This window comes from Schistocerca piceifrons, chromosome 8 (genome assembly GCF_021461385.2).
Source record: "Schistocerca piceifrons isolate TAMUIC-IGC-003096 chromosome 8, iqSchPice1.1, whole genome shotgun sequence".
Classification (NCBI taxonomy): domain Eukaryota; kingdom Metazoa; phylum Arthropoda; class Insecta; order Orthoptera; family Acrididae; genus Schistocerca; species Schistocerca piceifrons.
The window spans coordinates 243,214,309-243,232,857 of NC_060145.1; the positions used below are offsets into that span (position 1 = coordinate 243,214,309).

Below are 18,549 nucleotides of genomic sequence, written 5' to 3' on the forward strand. Positions count from 1 at the left end.
GAAGTGGAATGATCATATAAAATTAATTGTTGGTAAGGCGGGTACCAGGTTGAGATTCATTGGGAGAGTGCTTAGAAAATGTAGTCCGTCAACAAAGGAGGTGGCTTACAAAACACTCGTTCGACCTATACTTGAGTATTGCTCATCAGTGTGGCATCCGTACCAGATCGGTCTGACGGAGGAGATAGAGAAGATCGAAAGAAGAGCGGCGCGTTTCGTCACAGGGTTATTTTGTAACCGTGATAGCGTTACGGAGATGTTTAATAAACTCAAGTGGCAGACTCTGCAAGAGAGGCGCTCTGCATCGCGGTGTAGCTTGCTCGCCAGGTTTCGAGAGGGTGCGTTTCTGGATGAGGTATCGAATATATTGCTTCCCCCTACTTATACCTCCCGAGGAGATCACGAATGTAAAATTAGAGAGATTAGAGCGCGCACAGAGGCAGTCGTTCTTCCCGCGAACCATACGCGACTGGAACAGGAAAGGGAGGTAATGACAGTGGCACGTAAAGTGCCCTCCGCCACACACCGTTGGGTGGCTTGCGGAGTATAAATGTAGATGTAGATATAGACCAAGCAGTTCATGTCGCGTATTGTCCGCTCGTTTGTACACCTCAGCCTTCATCCAATGCCATAAACAAAAATCTAATGGCGTAAGGTATCGCACTCTTGATGGCCAGTTAATTGTATTACCATGACCAACGCAGCGATTAGGATAAGAGCGGCTGAGATATTCCACAGCATGTCTCGTAAAACGTGGACAAGCTTCGGAAAAAAAAGCCCGTTCTGTCCAGTCATTCGCCCTTCTAAAATGGAACTTGGAAACTGGTTTCCACTGTAGCCCACTGGTTTTCCTGCGACAGTCAACGATTATTACGTGTGATGTTGATTGCAAACCGTGTAAAAGTGGCTTCAGCAGCGAATGGTAGTAATAGAAGCAAATGACGAGTTTCATTTAATCAGTCACATAAGTCAAGTCTTGTGAAATTGTCGTCAGTGTGAAGACTGTGGAGATGAAGTGTGTGAAATGGCTACTAGTTTTCTGCAAGTAATATTCGCCATGCCCGTGTTTGTTGGACATTGGTTAGTGCGGAAAGCTGCCGTGGACTGGCGATAGGACTAGGCTGCACCATTTCAACAATATGTTGCAGTTGCTGAACAGGTCGTTGAACTACACGTTCAAAAGAAAAATGGGACATTGGAAGAATACCTGTTTTACATACTTTGTTGAAAACTGTGGCAAACAATCTATCAGGAAATCGACGATTCGGAAGGCACCGATGGTATTCTTCTATAGCTGGAGGAGCACTACTTTCGCAGAAGCCGTAAACATACACCATACCTGCATATTCTTCATTAATGTAAATCCCGGGGACTCGGTGTTTGTGTTGTCCACATCATTTCATCGTCATCATTCGCGACATTGTATACATTGGACTGTGTAGAAATTGTACTGTGTAAAAAATTGGGACTTTGTATGTGCGCTGATGACTGCGCAGTTGAGCGCCCCACAAACCAAACATCAGCATCATCATTAGTGTATATGTGTGGCACTGTAGCAAGCGCGTTTACAAACACGGCTAATCGATGGTTCTGTCGCATTCACTCTTAGTCCTTCGCACTAATTCACTAGCAACACACCAGTTCCCGTTTATCGCGAGCAGTAAGCAGCGATAAGCCGAATCCGGGTTCGAGTGCAGGTCCTGCACAAATTTCCATTGTCGTCATTCAAGTTTACAGCTGATGGCATCCATATTTGGAATGGCGAATACGTTCATGCAATATTCCGCTGTCACTTTCTACAATTTTCGATGAAACTGAACAAAGAGTATCGAGACTTTATATATTACTGAAAAGTAAACTCAAGCTGCATGCCTGAAACGATTTTTCAATTTAAAACTCGCTTTTGTTGAATTTTTAAAGGAAAAACGAGTGCAGGAACGAAAATTAGAACACCCAGAATGGATTGCTGACCTTGCATTTTAAGTGTGCTTGGCTGCACACTGCCGACAGCAGGACACTGCAAGCCGATAAACAACTTATTTCTGATTTGCTGGGGATGCATTTAAAGAGAAAATCGCATTATAGCAAGGACACATTCTGACAGAGTCCAGTCCCTAAGCTCAATGTTATTAAAGAAATCGCGATGTTTGAATAATTCATTGTGGCCTTGCAAAAATTATAAGTTTAACTCAATACACGTTTTGAGGGCACTGTCAATCTCACAGCTGTTTTAGAGATCGTATGCCGTTTCAGTAGAAATGTAGCTGACTGATCAGGACTTGTACATTTCTTTCTTCAGAGTTTCCATGTTTCCATAACGAGGTTGCAAAAGTGCTAAATTATTTCGATCAACATACACGAATGTGTGAGAAAGATTTGTTTTTATAAAAAATTATAGGTCTTCAGCGGGCCAAAAATGGTTGTATAACACTGAAACATTGTTTTGTTTTTCGTCTATGTTGTTGAGGAATGTGAAATATAAAACCAAATCCTCCACAGTACTGGTGCATTGAAATTTCAAATCTACGCGTTTCACCCTCGTCATCGTCAGAAAGCGTGGCGTAGTGTTGGAGGAAAATGTGCCAGATAGGTTGAGTTGCATGGCACTCGTGCCAATGCCTGGCCCTTGGGCCGAATTTTTGGTCGCACCTGAGTTAAAGGACAGTGGATTAAGAAACAAAGACATAAGCAATGACCTTAAAATATTTGTAATAAGAGAGAAAACCGACACATATAACCATAAATGGAAGAAACATGCCAAACAGGAGCAGGATGGCAGACACACTAGAAATTTCTGCAATATATACCCTACAGTTGTTAGGAACATAGGTGAGCGCAGGAAGCGATGGAGCTAAGAAGTTGAAACCAGAACAGCTTCCTCGAACCTAATCCATGAAAGCAGATGTAGATTTTATGCGTAAGAAAATTTTACACTGCACTGACATTGCACTGAAACGATGGTTGTTTGTGAGAGGCTTGTGTAAAAAGGGCAAACGTCTGTGAACTTGTATCGGAAATCGCCAGTGGCAGAAATACTGCTTACCGAGATTGCAGTTTATCGTTTCGCGATACTGGTGTTCACGTTAATCAGCATCCCACAACTGTAATGCGAATACGGACTGGATGGTTTAAGGAGGGCCACAATCAAAGCCTTGCAGGCTCTAGCCCCACGCGACTAGCGCGCGAGAGGTCAGACTTTTTGCTCATGCGTACAGCCAACTCACTTCGAGTTAGGATGTGGCTTGTTCTCAGCGAAAAATATGCGCTCAAAACTCAGACGTTGCCTGTGGATATCGTATCACAGAGGCACAATCCCTTTGACTCTTCAGAGGTGTCACTAAATCCGCCCAAACATGTAAACAACCATGACTGAGCAGCGCCTATTAGACGGAGGGGGTCTGACAGTCGATCATCTCCAGTCATTCCATCAGGAAGAAGGTACACGGCTCGTGGTGTCTGTAGTTCAACCGTGCCTAGACGGTCGATACCGCTGCTCGATCGCGTCCTCATTGTTACGTTGTGCCAGGAAGGGCTCTCAACAAGGGAAGTGTTCAGACTTCATGGAGTGAACCAAAGTTATGTTGATCGGACATGGAGGAGATACAGAGAGACTGGAACTGTCGATGACATGCCTCGCTCAGGCCGCCCGAGGGCTACTACTTCTGCAGTGGATGACCGCTACCTACATATTAAGGCTCAGAGGAATCTTGACAGCAACGCCACCATGTTGAATAATGCTTTTCGTGCAGCCACAGGACGTCGTGTTACGACTCAAACTGTGCGCAATAGAATGCATGACGCGCAGCTTCACTCATGACGTTCATGGAGAGGTCCATCTTTGCAATCACGAAAGCATGCAGCGCGGTACAGAAGGCCCCAAAAACATGCCGAATGGATTGCTCAGGATTTGCATCACGTTCTCTTCACCGATGAGTGTCACATATGCCTTCAACTAGACAATCGTCGGAACCGTGTTTGGAGTCAACCCGGTCAGGCTGAACGCCTTAGACACATTGTCCACCGAGTGCAGCAAGGTGGAGGTTCCCTCCTGTTTTCGGGTGGCATTATGTGGGGCTGACATACACCGCTGGTGGTCATGATAGGCGCCGTAACGGCTTCATGGACGCCAATTCGCGCCCCCGTCGTGCACATGTGAATGAATTCCTTCAGGATAACGAGGTCGCTCGACTAGAGTAACCAGCATGTTCTCCAGACATGAACCCTATCGAACATGACTGGGATAGATTGAAAAGGTCTGTTTATGGACGACGTGACCCACCAACTACTCTGAGGGATCTACGCGGAATCGCCGTTGCGGACTGGGATAATCCGAACCATCAGTGCCTTGATGAACTTGTAGATAGTATGTCACGACGAATACAGACATGCATCAATGCAAGAGGACGTTCTACTAGGTTTTAGAGGTACCGTTGCGTACAGAAATCTGATCCATAAACCTGTGAAGGTCTCGCTATAGGATGGTACAACATGCAATGTCTGGTTTTCACGAGCAATAAAAAGGGCAGAAATGATGTTTATGTTGATCTCTATTCCAATTTTCTGTACAAATTCCGGAATTTACGGAACCGAGGTGATGCAAAACTTTTTTGATGTATGTATATCCAAATGGACCGAGCGATGACATGTGGAGCACCCAAGACTGTTAGCACAGCTATTATTGCTGCAGTTTCACGTGACGTGTCAGCAGGGACAGGCACATGAACAGCGGTGGGTCCGACGGCAACACTGGAGACAGGAGTAGTCAAGTATTCCGGTTTCTTTTACAGTGAAACGCTTGAGTCCGGAACAACACGGCTGCTTCGGTCGCAGGGATGTGAGTGCTGTCCTTAGGTTAGTTAGGTTTACGTAGTTCTAAGTCTAGGGGACTGATGACCTCGGATGTTAAGTCCCATAGTGCTCAGAGCCATTTGAACCATTTATAGTGAAACCATGGACAACGAACGGTGCCAGACTACAGCTGTCATTGTCGAACGGGACCAGCACCTGACGTTATGAGCTACAAAGAGTGTTCGACTGTTGCTCTGGTCGTCACATCCTTCACATTTATCAATCATTGCAAACATCGGGTCATGGGATGACCAAAAATTGGCATGGTTGAGTGGAAGCAGCATCCCATGACCCGTGGCAATGATTGAGGGATCTGAAGGATGTGACGACCACAGCATCAAAAAATGGCTCTGAGCACTATGGGACTCAACTTCTGCGGTCATTAGTCCCCTAGAACTTAGAACTAGTTAAACCTAACTAACCTAAGGACATTACACACATCCATGCCCTAGGCAGGATGTGAACCTGCGACCGTAGCTGTCTCGCGGTTCCGGACTGCAGCGCCCAGAACCGCACGGCCACTTCGGCCGACGCCACAGCATCAGTCGAACACTCCTTGTAGCGAGGTAGGTAGCGACAGCATCGGCAACGTGCGAAAGTATATCGTTTACCCAGGGATACTCCAGCTCATAACGGTCAAGTGCTGGTCCCGTACGACGATGCCCAAATACCCTTATCTATCATCCGAGCTCATTTCAAATCGATGGCCTGCCGGTTTAGTACCTTTGCTGCTGCTAGAAAAAGGTAAACCACCGTATTAAATTTTTCTCCCTGTATGTCTCCACATCACCTGCAAATATTATTCCTTTTTTTTTTGGTCATCTATCTACTGACTGGTTTGATGCAGCCCGCCAGGAATTCCTTTCCTGTGCTAACCTCTTCATCTCAGAGTAGCACTTGCAACCTATGTCCTCAATTATTTGCTTGACGTATTCCAATCTCTGTCTTCCTGTACAGTTTTTGCCCTCTACAGCTCCCTCTAGTACCATGGAAGTCATTCCCTCATGTCTTAGCAGATGTCCTACCATCCTGTCCCTTCTCCTTTTCAGTGTTTTCCACATATTCCTTTCCTCTCCGATTCTGCGTAGAACCTCCTCATTCCTTACCTTATCAGACCACCTAATTTTCAACATTCGTCTATAGCACCACATCTCAAATGCTCCGATTCTCTTCTGTTCCGGTTTACCCACAGTCCATGTTTCAATACCATACAATGCTGTACTCCAGACGTACATCCACGTAAATTTCTTCCTCAAATTAAGGCCGGTATTTGATATTAGTAGACTTCTCTTGGCCAGAAATGCCTTTTTAGCCATAGCGAGTCTGCTTTTGATGTCCTCCTTGCTCCGTCCGTCATTGGTTATTTTACTGCCTAGGTAGCAGAATTCCTTAACTTCATTGACTTCGTGACCATCAATCCTGATGTTAAGTTTCTCGCTGTTCTCATTTCTACTACTTCTCATTACCTTCGTCTTTCTCCGATTTACTCTCAAACCATACTGTGTACTCATTAGACTGTTCATTCCGTTCAGCAGATCATTTAATTCTTCTTCACTTTCACTCAGGATAGCAATGTCATCAGCGAATCGTATCATTGATATCCTTTCACCTTGTATTTTAATTCCACTCCTGAACCTTTCTTTTATTTCCATCATTGCTTCCTCGATGTACAGATTGAAGAGTAGGGGCGAAAGGCTACAGCCTTGTCTTACACCCTTCTTGATACGAGCACTTCGCTCTTGATCGTCCACTCTTATTATTCCCTCTGGTTGTTGTACATATTGTATATGACCCGTTTCTCCCTATAGCTTACCCCTACTTTTTTCAGAATCTCGAACAGCTTTCACCATTTTATGTTGTCGAACACTTTTTCCAGGTCGACAAATCCTATGAAAGTGTCTTGATTTTTCTTTAGCCTTGCTTCCATTATTAGCCGTAACGTCATAATTGCCTCTCTCGTCCCTTTACTTTTCCTAAAGCCAAACTGATCGTCACCTAGCGCATTCTCAATTTTCTTTTCCATTCTTCTGTATATTATTCTTGTAAGCAGCTTCGATGCATGAGCTGTTAAGCTGTTAAGCGATAATTCTCGCACTTGTCAGCTCTTGCCGTCTTCAGAATTGTGTGGATGATGCTTTTCCGAAAGTCAGATGGTATGTCGCCAGACTCATATATTCTACACACCAACGTGAATAGTCGTTTTGTTGCCACTTCCCCCAATGATTTTAGAAATTCTGATGGAATGTTATCTATGCCTTCTGGCTTATTTGACCGTAAGTCCTCCAAAGCTCTTTTAAATTCCGATTCTAATACTGCATCCCCTATCTCTTCTAAATCGGCTCCTGTTTCTTCTTCTACCACATCAGACAAATCTTCACCCTCATAGAGGCTTTCAATGTATTCTTTCCACCTATCTGCTCTCTCCTCTGCATTTAACATTGGTATTCCAGTTGCACTCTTAATGTTACCACCGTTGCTTTTTTTAATGTCACCAAAGGTTGTTTTGACTTTCCTGTATGCTGAGTCTGTCCTTCCGACAATCATATCTTTTTCGATGTCTTCACATTTTTCCTGCAGCCATTTCGCCTTAGCTTCCCTGCACTTCCTATTTATTTCACTCCTCAGCGACTAGTATTTCTGTATTCCTGATTTTCCCGGAACATGTTTGTACTTCCTCCTTTCATCAATCAACTGAAGTATTTCTTCATTTACCCATGGTTTCTTCGCAGCTACCTTCTTTGTACCTATGTTTTCCTTCCCAACTTCTGTGATGGCCCTTTTTAGAGATGTCCATTCCTCTTCAACTGTACTGCCTACTGCGCTATTCCTTATTGCTGTATCTATAGCGTTAGAGAACTTCAAACGCATCTCGTCATTCCTTAGTACTTCCGTATCCCACTTCTTTGCGTATTGATTCTTCCTGACTAATGTCTTGAACTTCAGCCTACTCTTCATCACTACTATATTGCGATCTGAGTCTATATCTGCTCCTGGGTACGCCTTACAATCCAGTATCTGATTTCGGAATCTCTGTCTGACTATGATGCAATCTAATTGAAATCTTCCCGTATCTCCCGGCCTTTTCGAAGTATACCTCCTCCTCTTGTCATTCTTGAACAGGGTATTCACTATTACTAGCTGAAACTTGTTACAGAACTCAATTAGTCTTTCTCTTCTTTCATTCCTTGTCCCAAGCCCATATTCTCCTGTAACCTTTTCTTCTACTCCTTCCCCTACAACTGCATTCCAGTCGCCCATGGCTATTAGATTTTCGTCCCCCTTTACATACTGCATTACCCTTTCAATGTCCTCATACACTTTCTCTATCTGTTCATCTTCAGCTTGCGACGTCGGCATGTATACCTGAACTATCGTTGTCGGTGTTGGTCTGCTGTCGATTCTGATTAGAACAACCCGGTCACTGAACTGTTCACAGTAACACACCCTCTGCCCTACCTTCCCATTCATAACGAATCCTATACCTGTTATACCATTTTCTGCTGCTGTTGATATTAACCGATACTCATCTGACCAGAAATCCTTGTCTTCTTTCCACTTCACTTCACTGACCCCTACTATATCTAGATTGAGCCTCTGCATTTCCCTTTTCAGATTTTCCAGTTTCCCTATCACGTTCAAGCTTCTGACATTCCACGCCCCGACTCGTAGAAGGTTACCCTTTCGTTGATTATTCAATCTTATTCTCATGGTAACCTCCCTCTTGGCAGTCCCCTCCCGGAGATCCGAATGGGGGATTATTCCGGAATCTTTTGCCAATGGAGAGATCATCATGACACCTCTTCAATTACAGGCCACATGTCCTGTGGATACACGTTACGTGTCTTTAATGCAGTTGCTTTCCATTGCCTTCTGCATCCTCATGCCGTTGATCATTGCTGATTCTTCCGCCTTTAGGGGCAATTTCCCACCCCTAGGACAAGATAGTGCCCTGAACCTCTATCCGCTCCTCCGCCCTCTTCGACAAGGCCGTTGGCAGAATGAGGCTGCCTTCTTATGCCGGAAGTCTTCTGCCGCCAATGCTGATTATTTATCAAAAGTTAGGCAGTGGCGGGGATCGAACCCGGGACCGAAGACGTTTTTGATTATGAATCAAAGACGCTACCCCTAGACCACACGTACGTAGAGCAATATTATTCCTAATACAGTCGTAAGTAGTATTTAAACTTTTGCTATTATTCTTTGTTCTGTAATTTCAACTAGTAGTAGTGTAATGATAATTATTATAGTACAATATAACAGTAACAACTCGCGGACTGTTAGCCTTTCATCCGTCGGTTCCCTAGGTCTCAGACAGGGGAATGATTTCCAGGAATGTAAGTACCGGAGAAATCAAATACGGAAATCGTACAAACACTAATTCAGCGGACGAAAACAGCGATGGTAAACCCTTGGTGATCAGCAGCTTCACGGCGGAGGAACCCCAGAGGTTTTAGCGGTGGAGAAGCTGTATCCATTGCAGTCAACTGTCCAGCAGTCAAAAGCGACTGTTTCCCATTGAGGCCATGTTACACACTGTACTAGGTATAAGATACTTGACTCTAAAACATTCAATAAAAGAAACCTGTGAAAAAGGACGCTGCTTGGGGATGCCAGAGCACCTCTTAAGCTACCTCTGATGGTGACAACATATGAGCCGCCAAGAGGGGGACGGGAATTCAGAGCGGCCTCCCATCATCCACGAAGTACCCATCATTTCCATCTAGCAATCAGTCGCGACCTACAGTGCAAGTGTTGTAGCTAGATCAGTCGACCACAGCCACACATCACCCAGATATGACGGCAAAATGCGAGTGCACATGAAATGTACCGCTTATACACTCCCCTATAAAGTTAATCTGTGCACACCATATAATGCAGAACCGACCATTAGATGTGGGGCAGCCACTATAAAAGGAGGCGGGCGCTGTTTTAAGTAGAGGACCAGTAACAGCAGAATGTGTCCGTCAGGAGTGCTCACTGACTTCTTATGTGGACTAGTCATTCGCTATGACATGGGTAAGAAATCGTAAGGGAGATCTAAAACCCTTCTACAGCTGCTAATATTTTCTTTTTCTTTTTAACACGTCTAGTTGCATAGGACCAAACTGAGGAGCAAATGTCCGTAGCCACAGAACGTGTCAGTACATGAGATTACGACAGAAAAGTATTAATAAATAAAATAAAATGTTTATGAATCCTAAGAGGACGACAGACTATAAGTTTATAAAAGCGCAATCAACAATATAACGTAGGGATCACTTTAACTTTTCAAGGGTTTCCTGGACAGACTAGAGTCCGCAGCTCGTGGTTTCGCGGTCGCGTTCTCGCTTCCCGAGCACGGGGTCCCGGGTTCGATTCCCGGCGGGGTCAGGGATTTTCTCCTACCTCGAGATGACTCAGTGTTTGTGTTGTCCTCCTCATTTAATCATCATTCATGAAAGTGGCGAGTTTGAACTAAGCAAAGGTTCGGAATTTGTACGGGCGCTGCTAACCTCGCAGTTGAGCGCCCCACAAACCAAACTTCATCATTATCATCATCGACAGACTGGAAGGAGTGGCCCGCGAGGATACTCATCAGTTTAGATTTGAAAGCGCGTGAATTACTGAGTTTTTGAATGACGACTGCTAGTAGTGTGACTGTGAAGTGGAAACGTGAAGGTACAGCAACAGCTAAACCAAAAACAGGCGGACTATACGTATTGACGGACAGGGACCGCCGAGCATTGTGAAGAGTCGTTGTAAAAAATCGTATGAAATCAGTGGAAAGAATGACCCCTGAGTTCCAAAGTGCTTCCAGCAGTCGGCACGATGACTGTGCGTTAGAAGTTAAATAGACTGGGACACAGTGTTCGCCCAGCTCTTCATACTCCACGAATTTCTGTAGTCATTGTTATGCGACACTTGGAGTGGTGTAAAGAGCAAAGCCATTGGACAGAGGCTGACTGCAAACGAGTGACATGGAGTGATGAGTCAGACTGTACCCTATGGCAATCCAACGGTAGTATTTGGGTTTGGCGAATTTATTGTTGTAAAATTTCCTTGCTATGTGCTGTTCCGGGTTAACTGTAGGAGATGGCCTTAGGCCCTAATCAGTTCCGGCTAAGTAAGCAATAAATGAATAAATACTACTCCAGTCGACGGACATGAAAGGGAGCAGTGACTGAGCAGGGAGTGAGACAGGTTCGTAGCCTGTCCCTGATGTTATCCAATCTGTACGTTGAACAAGTAGTAGGAATTAAACTTCACGGGAAAGAAATAAGAAAGGGAAAAGAAAGAAAAACTTTGAGGTTTGCAGATAACATTGTAATTCTGCCAGAGACAGCAAAGCAGTTGGATGAGCAGTTGAATGGAACGGACGTTGTTTTTGAAGGAAGATATAAGATGAAAATCAACAAAACCAAAACAAGGATAATGGAATGCAGTCGAATTAAAAGACGAGTTTTGCTATTAGGGCAGCAAAATAACTGATGATGGCCGAAGTAGAGGGGATATAAAATGAAGACTAACAATGGCATGAAGAGCTTTTCTGAAGAAGATAAATTTGTTAACAACGAAAATAGATTTAAATGTTAGGAATTCATTTCTAAAATTATTTGTATCGAGTGTAACCATCTATAGAGGTGAAAAATGGACGATAAACAGTTTAGAGAAAAAGAGAATAGAAGCTTTCGAAATGTGCTGCCACAAAAGAATGCTGAAAGTTAGGTCGGTAGATCACGTAACTAATGAAGAGGTACTGAATAATAACTGGGGAGACAAGAAATTTGTGGCACCACTTGACCTTAAGAAGCGATCGGTCGATGGGACACTTCTGGGACATCAGGAGATCACCAACTTAGTACTGGAGGAAAGTGTGGGTGTTAGAAATCGTAGAGGGAGAGCAAGAGATGAATACAGTAAGCGGATTCAGAAGGATATGGGTAGCGAAAGTTATTCCGAGATGAATAGGCTCGCAGAGGATAGAGTAGCATGGACAGCTACATTAAATCAAACTAATTACAGGGCAGAGATAAATGTTTAGTTTAGTGAACTGTAAAATAAAGTTATCCTCTAGTGGAGAATTCCACTAGACACGCTCTTATTGCAGGTTGCATGCCGTTGCTTTCATCTGTCTATTGGAACGACCTACGTGGACAATTACAAGGGATTCTTCAGTTTATAGCAAACTCAGAACCACGATGGTTCTTGATGTTTTTCACAATAACAAATAATTTCCAGAGGTGAAAAAAGCGGCATCAATAAAAAGAAATTGCCTGTTAGTAACAAGTCATCATTGTTCACGAATGCCTAGGTTGAATTCAATTCTAATGAACTATTTAAAGCGAGTTGCTGCTGAGAATACATATACTATGATGAGGTGCTCAAACTAGCTTTGCTGTACAATATGCTCGTGAGTCAACTTAAAACAGTAGCCTTACTTCAAATTTCTTGCAACGATAAGTAAAACTTCCTAGCAGATTAAAACTGTGTGCCCGACTGAGACTCGAACTCGGGACCTTTGCCTTTCGCGGGCAAGTGCTCTACCATCTGAGCTACCGAAGCACGACTCACGTCCGGTCCTCACAGCTCTACTTCTGCCAGTATCTCATTTCCTACCTTCCAAACTTTACAGAAGCTCTCCTGCAAACCTTGCAGAACTAGCACTCCTGAAAGAAAGGATACTGCGGAGACATGGCTTAGCCACAGCCTGGGGGATGTTTCCAGAATGAGATTTTCACTCTGCAGCGGAGTGTGCGCTGATATGAAACTTCCTGGCAGTATCCTTTCTTTCAGGAGTGCTAGTTCTGCAAGGTTTGCAGGAGAGCTTCTGTAAAGTTTGGAAGGTAGGAGACGAGATACTGGCAGAAGTAGAGCTGTGAGGACCGGGCGTGAGTCGTGCTTCAGTAGTTCAGATGGTAGAGCACTCGCCCGCGAAAGGCAGTTTTAATCTGCCAGGAAGTTTCATATCAGCGCACACTCCGCTGCAGAGTGAAAATCTCATTCTGGGAACGATAAGTAAGTTACACCAAATACTACAGAATGGTACTTATTGTAGGAACAGAGGGTTGTTGCTTTCCCCCTAACTCTTAATAACAAAAGGAACATAAATGAGTAAACTGAGAAGTTTCTCTCCACGAGTTGGAAAAGTTCAAATGAAATCGACTTCATAGTATCGTTTCAGGATGCAGCTGCTTTTTTTTTTTTTTTTTTTTTACAAAGATGAATTCTCCTCACTGTCTAGGCACAAAATATTCTCACCTGGCTATTAACTACTGTCCACGACGTATTACTGGAGTTGTAATTTATAATGTGAGGTCTAAGGTTGCTATTTTTGTGAGCAGGGAGGGAATGTTCATACACATATTTCTTTACATATATTTCTCTTGCTGTTCATGTACTGATATTGGTTATAACACTCACCTGCACCAAGTGCTAGGACTCCTTGATGTTCGTGAAATTGGTCTTTTATTTATACGATGGACATTTGTAGAAATAAGACCGTATCTTGTCGATATACATTCATGAATCTCTCCTCTCATAACGTTATACACTGTTTACATTTATGAGTTACCTGGCACAGCCTGTTTATTCCTTTCGTTAACTAGAGCGTGAATTATTTGATAGATGCATAATGAAACTGAGAAAGAGTTTCAAACAAAATTCTGCAATTTAGTTAGTAAAATGTCTTGGACAGGTCACAAAAATAAAACAAAAAGAAGCGAATATAAACCAACTTGACGATTGTGACATAGGTTACTTGTAAAAATGTGATAAGTGAATATGTAAATTGTGTTCGAAGTCCTCCAGTCTTTTAAAATGCAAAACGACAGTCCTGTGCTAATACCTACGACAGTAACAGTAGCAGATAGACTGCGTAACGATGTTATCACAAAAGAACCAGCATATATACGGGTGACTCACCCTGCCGGTATCCATTTCTGCTGGAGGCTTCTAGGGGACTGGGGGACTAGTGACCTACGATGCGCGCGCTGTATTATATAGGGTCTTCGGAGGGAATCGACCAGTCCCCCCCCCCACTCGCCGGTAGGGAGGCATGGGCAGCGCTAGTCGTCTTACAAGACGTTGTGCTCGAAACTTGTTTGAAATTGCTCAACATAATTATCCATTACTAGGCGGCTCTTCAATTTCTTGTGGTCTTACTGCTGTACCCAGCTAATCTTGCCACGCACAGAAAAAAGTTTTCTGCTTCCAAACGTTAAATCGAAGAGGTGAAGTGTCATGATAATGGAGCTCGAAAAAGCAATAGCGTGTATTTCTGCTTAAGCAACAACAAACACAGTATTTCCCTAAAATGAATGCGAGGGTACAATCTGTGTCACTGCTGGGTAGCGTCTGCCTGTTTATGGCTCGTGAAATGAATGACTGGGTATCTGAATTTCGCACCAGAGCAGTTTTCGTATCGTACCGGTACTTGCAGAAAAACAAATATATAAACAGTACCGAAGAACACGCACTACTACACTTTTTAATTGTGTTATAGAAAACTCTTCTAGGTATGAACAGCTTATTCGATAAACTTTGTCTTTTACATCTTTGTGGTAATCAGATACAACGGCTTATTGTAAGACTTTGACTTCAACTGGTGCCCTACACACACAAAATTAAAAAAAAAAAAACATTCAACAGTTGCTCAGAATTTTCCCACGAAGAAAGTAGGAAGATATTTTTTTCAAACCATCAGAAATTTCATTATTATTATACACTGAGAAGGTGCCCATATTGTCCTCTTTCGAACACCAAGACGATAATCACAGCAGACCAGCCCTCCAAAATCGAAGATCGACAGTGACAGCAATGCATTCTACAATCGTTTCACACCTCAGAGGGCGATACGAGTTCTAACAAAACAAGTGATCGTTACGTAATTTTCCACTGCATCATACTCTCCAAATCGGCCTTCCTCGTGGCTCCAAGGTTGGAAACTGTTATTTGGTTGAAAATGGTACCCTCAAAATGTTCTGATGTCCAGTGAATGTTGATGTGATATGACTTTTATAAGAGATACTAGCCACTAACTTGGTTATACATACTTAAAATATCTCATTGCATCTTTATTATAGTGGTATTAAAAACATTTCGTTCCTCAGTAAATGGCTAAATTGCACATACAGGAAAACTTTAGATCAGATATGATAGTATCGTAAGCGAAAAACGTTTGAACCGAAGTATACTCGTGATGACTATAAAAATAAAGGATAAATTATGCTTAAAATAACAGGCTAAATGTATCGTCCATGTACCTCCAATAAAAAATTCAGTTACTTCCGAAAAATGCGTTTTCCATGTAGCATGAAATGTCAAGACCTGAAATTAGCAGACTGATCACCTTGAGCGTGGCAATTCACGTAGGAGTGATGCTGTGACTCTCCACAGCTGAAGAAAGTCATGGCAGTCAATTATATGTATGAGCTCGGTAATGCACTACTGGCCATTAAAATTGCTACACCACAAAGATGACGTGCTACAGACGCGAAATTTAACCGACAGGAAAGAGATGCTGTGATATGCAAATGATTAGCTTTTCAGAGCATTCACACAAGGTTGGCGTCGGTGGCGACACATACAACGTGCTGACATGAGGAAAGTTTCCAGCCGATTTCTCATACACAAACAGCAGTTGACCGGCGTTGCCTGGTGAAACGTTGTGATGCCTCGTGTAAGGAGGAGAAATGCGTACCATCACGTTTCCGACTTTGCTAAAGGTCGGAGTGTAGCCCATTGCGATTGCGGTTTATCGTATCGCGACATTGCTGCTCGCGTTGGTCGAGATCCAGTGACTGTTAACAGAATATGCAATCGGTGGGTTCAGGAGGGTAATACGGAACGCCGTGCTGGATTCCAATGGCCTTGTATCACTAGCAATCGAGATGACAGGCATCTTATCCGCATGGCTGTAACGAATCGTGCAGCCACGTCTCGATCCCTGAGTCAACAGATGGGGACGATTGCAAGACAACAACCATCTGCACGAACAGTTCGACAACATTTGCAGCAGCATGGACTATCAGCTCGGAGACCATGGCTGTGGATATCCTTGACGCTGCATCACAGACAGGAGCGCCTGCGATGGTGTACTCAACGACGAACCTGGGTGGACGAATGGAAAAACATCATTTTATCGGATGAATCCTGGTTCTGTTTACAGCGTCACGATTGTCACATTCGTGTTTGGCGACATCGCGATGAACACACATTGGAAGCGTGTATTCGTCATCGCCATTCTGGCGTGTCACCCGGCGTGATGGTACGGGGTGCCATTGGTTACTCGTCTCGGTCACCTCTTGTTCGCATTGCCGGCACTTTCAACAGTGGACGTTACATTTCAGATGTGTTACGACGCGTGGCTCTACCCTTCATTCGATCCCTGTGAAACCCTACATTTCAGCCGGATAATGCACGACTGCATGTTGCAGTTCCTGTACGGGCCTTTCTGGATACAGAAAATGTTCGACTGCTGCCCTGGCCAGCAGACTCTCCAGATCTCTAACCAATTGAAAACGTCTGGTCAATGGTGGCCGAGCAACTGGCTCGTCACAATACGCCAGTCACTACTCTTGATGAACTGTGGTATCGTGCTGAAGCTGCATGGGCTGCTGTACCTGTAAACGCCGTCCAAGCTCTGTTTGACTGAATGCCCAGGCGTATCAAGGCCGTTATTACGGCCAGAAGTGGTTGTTCTGGGTATTGATTTCTCAGGATCTATGCATCCAAATTGCGTGAAAATTTAATCGCATGTCAGATCTAGTATAATATATTTTTCCAATGAATATCCGTTTACCATCTGCATTTCTTCTTGGTGTAGCAATTTTAATGGCCAGTAGTGTATGTGCGGCTCCTATTCAGAGACCGAGTCATATCAAACTAATTCTAGAGCAGAGCTATATGTATAGGCCAGTGTGTAGAAAAACCAAAGTCATCCTCAATACAGAGATTTGTTTCAGCACCGGAGAGCTTTACTACATAGGGTCATTTTGGAAGTTGCATGACGTTGCTTTCATTCGTCCTTTGAAACTATTTACGTGGCTAATTACAGGGGCAAGTACAATCTGACGTAAACACAGACCCACAGTACTTCTTGACGCTTTCTATAGTAAAAAAAATGATTCCAGGAGGTGAAAGAAGCGACAAGTGGCACAAAAAATCCTAGGATCGGCAGAAGTTAGAATCCTGATCATTGGCAGCCTGACATTAATACGTTTGGCCACTGAGCATTTATTGAAATCAAGGCAACGAACAGAGGTTGCATATTAGTGACAAAGTTTTGTAGCGAAAGTCTGGTGCCAATAATAACTATTTTTCATAAACATTGCTAAGTGCAACCCATAATCTGCAGATAACCTAAACGCAGGACATGAGTAAATATAGGTATATGTCAGACGACGTAAAAGTTGTGTAGGAAGTTATATATGTCTACGTTGACCCAGTACAAATTTCAAGAACTGAATTTTCCCAAAACAAACTGTGAAGAGTCTACAGGAACCTTATCTGCTACTTTCACTGTAATGGCGACTGCAGGTCACACTTGTGCAGAACACCTGCAGAGCAGTACATGGGGCTCTCGGTTAACACACAGGTTACTGATAACGTGTTGCTCAAACTGACCTCAAGAAAACAGTATCGTGCAAAAGGAGAAATCCATTAAATAATAACAATAGTAGTAATATTAATGAAGTTACACATTCCATAAAAAAATTTTGATGGAGTGAAAGGAGTCGTCTGTTACTAAATCAGCCACCAAAAGTTTTGAAAGTAGTATAGTACACAAATGTCTACGCTAAATTAAATTCTAATGAATTGTTTGAAACGTGTTTCTAATGGGAATATACTGTTGATACTGTGACGAAATGACAGAACTAGCATTTCTGTACAATATGATCCAGCGTGAATACAGCATATTACCCTCACTACAAATTTCTTGCAACGAAATGTAGGTTACTACAGAATACAATTCTACAGGACAGCAGTGGTAGTAAAAACAGTAGGATGCCAGTTTCTGTCCACAACTTGTAATGACACAAAATACAAAAATGAGTAAATGGAGTAGTTTGTCTCCTAGACTTGAGAAAGCACAAAATAAAGTGACTTAACAGAAGCATTTCACGATTTCTCAAACGTGTTTACTTAATTATTTATTTATTTTTCACAAAAGTAAATTTTCCTCAGTGTCTAGGCAGCAAATACTGTCGCTACTGTGAGAATTAAGGCTGCCGTCGTTATTAACATAGAGAGAATTTTGAAGACACCAGTTTGATTACACATGTTATTTAGAATTTCTCTGTTGATTCCGTATATTGACATACATCTGCTAAAAGTGCTAGTACTGCTTGTTGTGTATTAAATGCGTCTTTTACTTACATGATGGACATCAGACTGAACCTTTCAGATATTCATTTATGAATCTCTCTACTCAGAAAGTTGTCCGCTTACTATATTTATGACCTACGTATGTAACCTATTTTATTCTTTTCATTAACTATAGCGGGAATTATTTCGCAGTTACATAATGAAGCTGACGTAGAGTTTCTAGCAAAATTCTGCTATTCGCTCAGTAAAATTTCTTCGACAAGTCACAAAAAATTTAAAAAGGAGTTAATAAAAACCAACTTGCCCTGCTATGATTACTTTTACTTATTAAAAATTTGCTAATGGAGTATGTAAATTGTGTTACAGGTCTACCAGTCCATTGAAACGCAAAATGAC

The 18,549-nt window shown here is 43.0% G+C and overlaps 1 protein-coding gene across 1 annotated transcript in view; it reads right to left on the reverse strand.

Moving 5' to 3' along the window:
• Nucleotides 1–13,788, reverse strand: part of LOC124712534 (cuticle protein CP14.6-like) — a 36,923-nt gene extending 23,135 nt beyond the window's left edge. Inside the window, exon 1 of the mRNA XM_047242844.1 lies at nt 13,750–13,788. Coding sequence (XP_047098800.1) covers nt 13,750–13,764 — 15 coding nt within the window. The 5' untranslated portion in view covers nt 13,765–13,788. The remainder of the gene's footprint in view (nt 1–13,749) is intronic.
• Nucleotides 13,789–18,549: the final 4,761 nt, after the last annotated feature.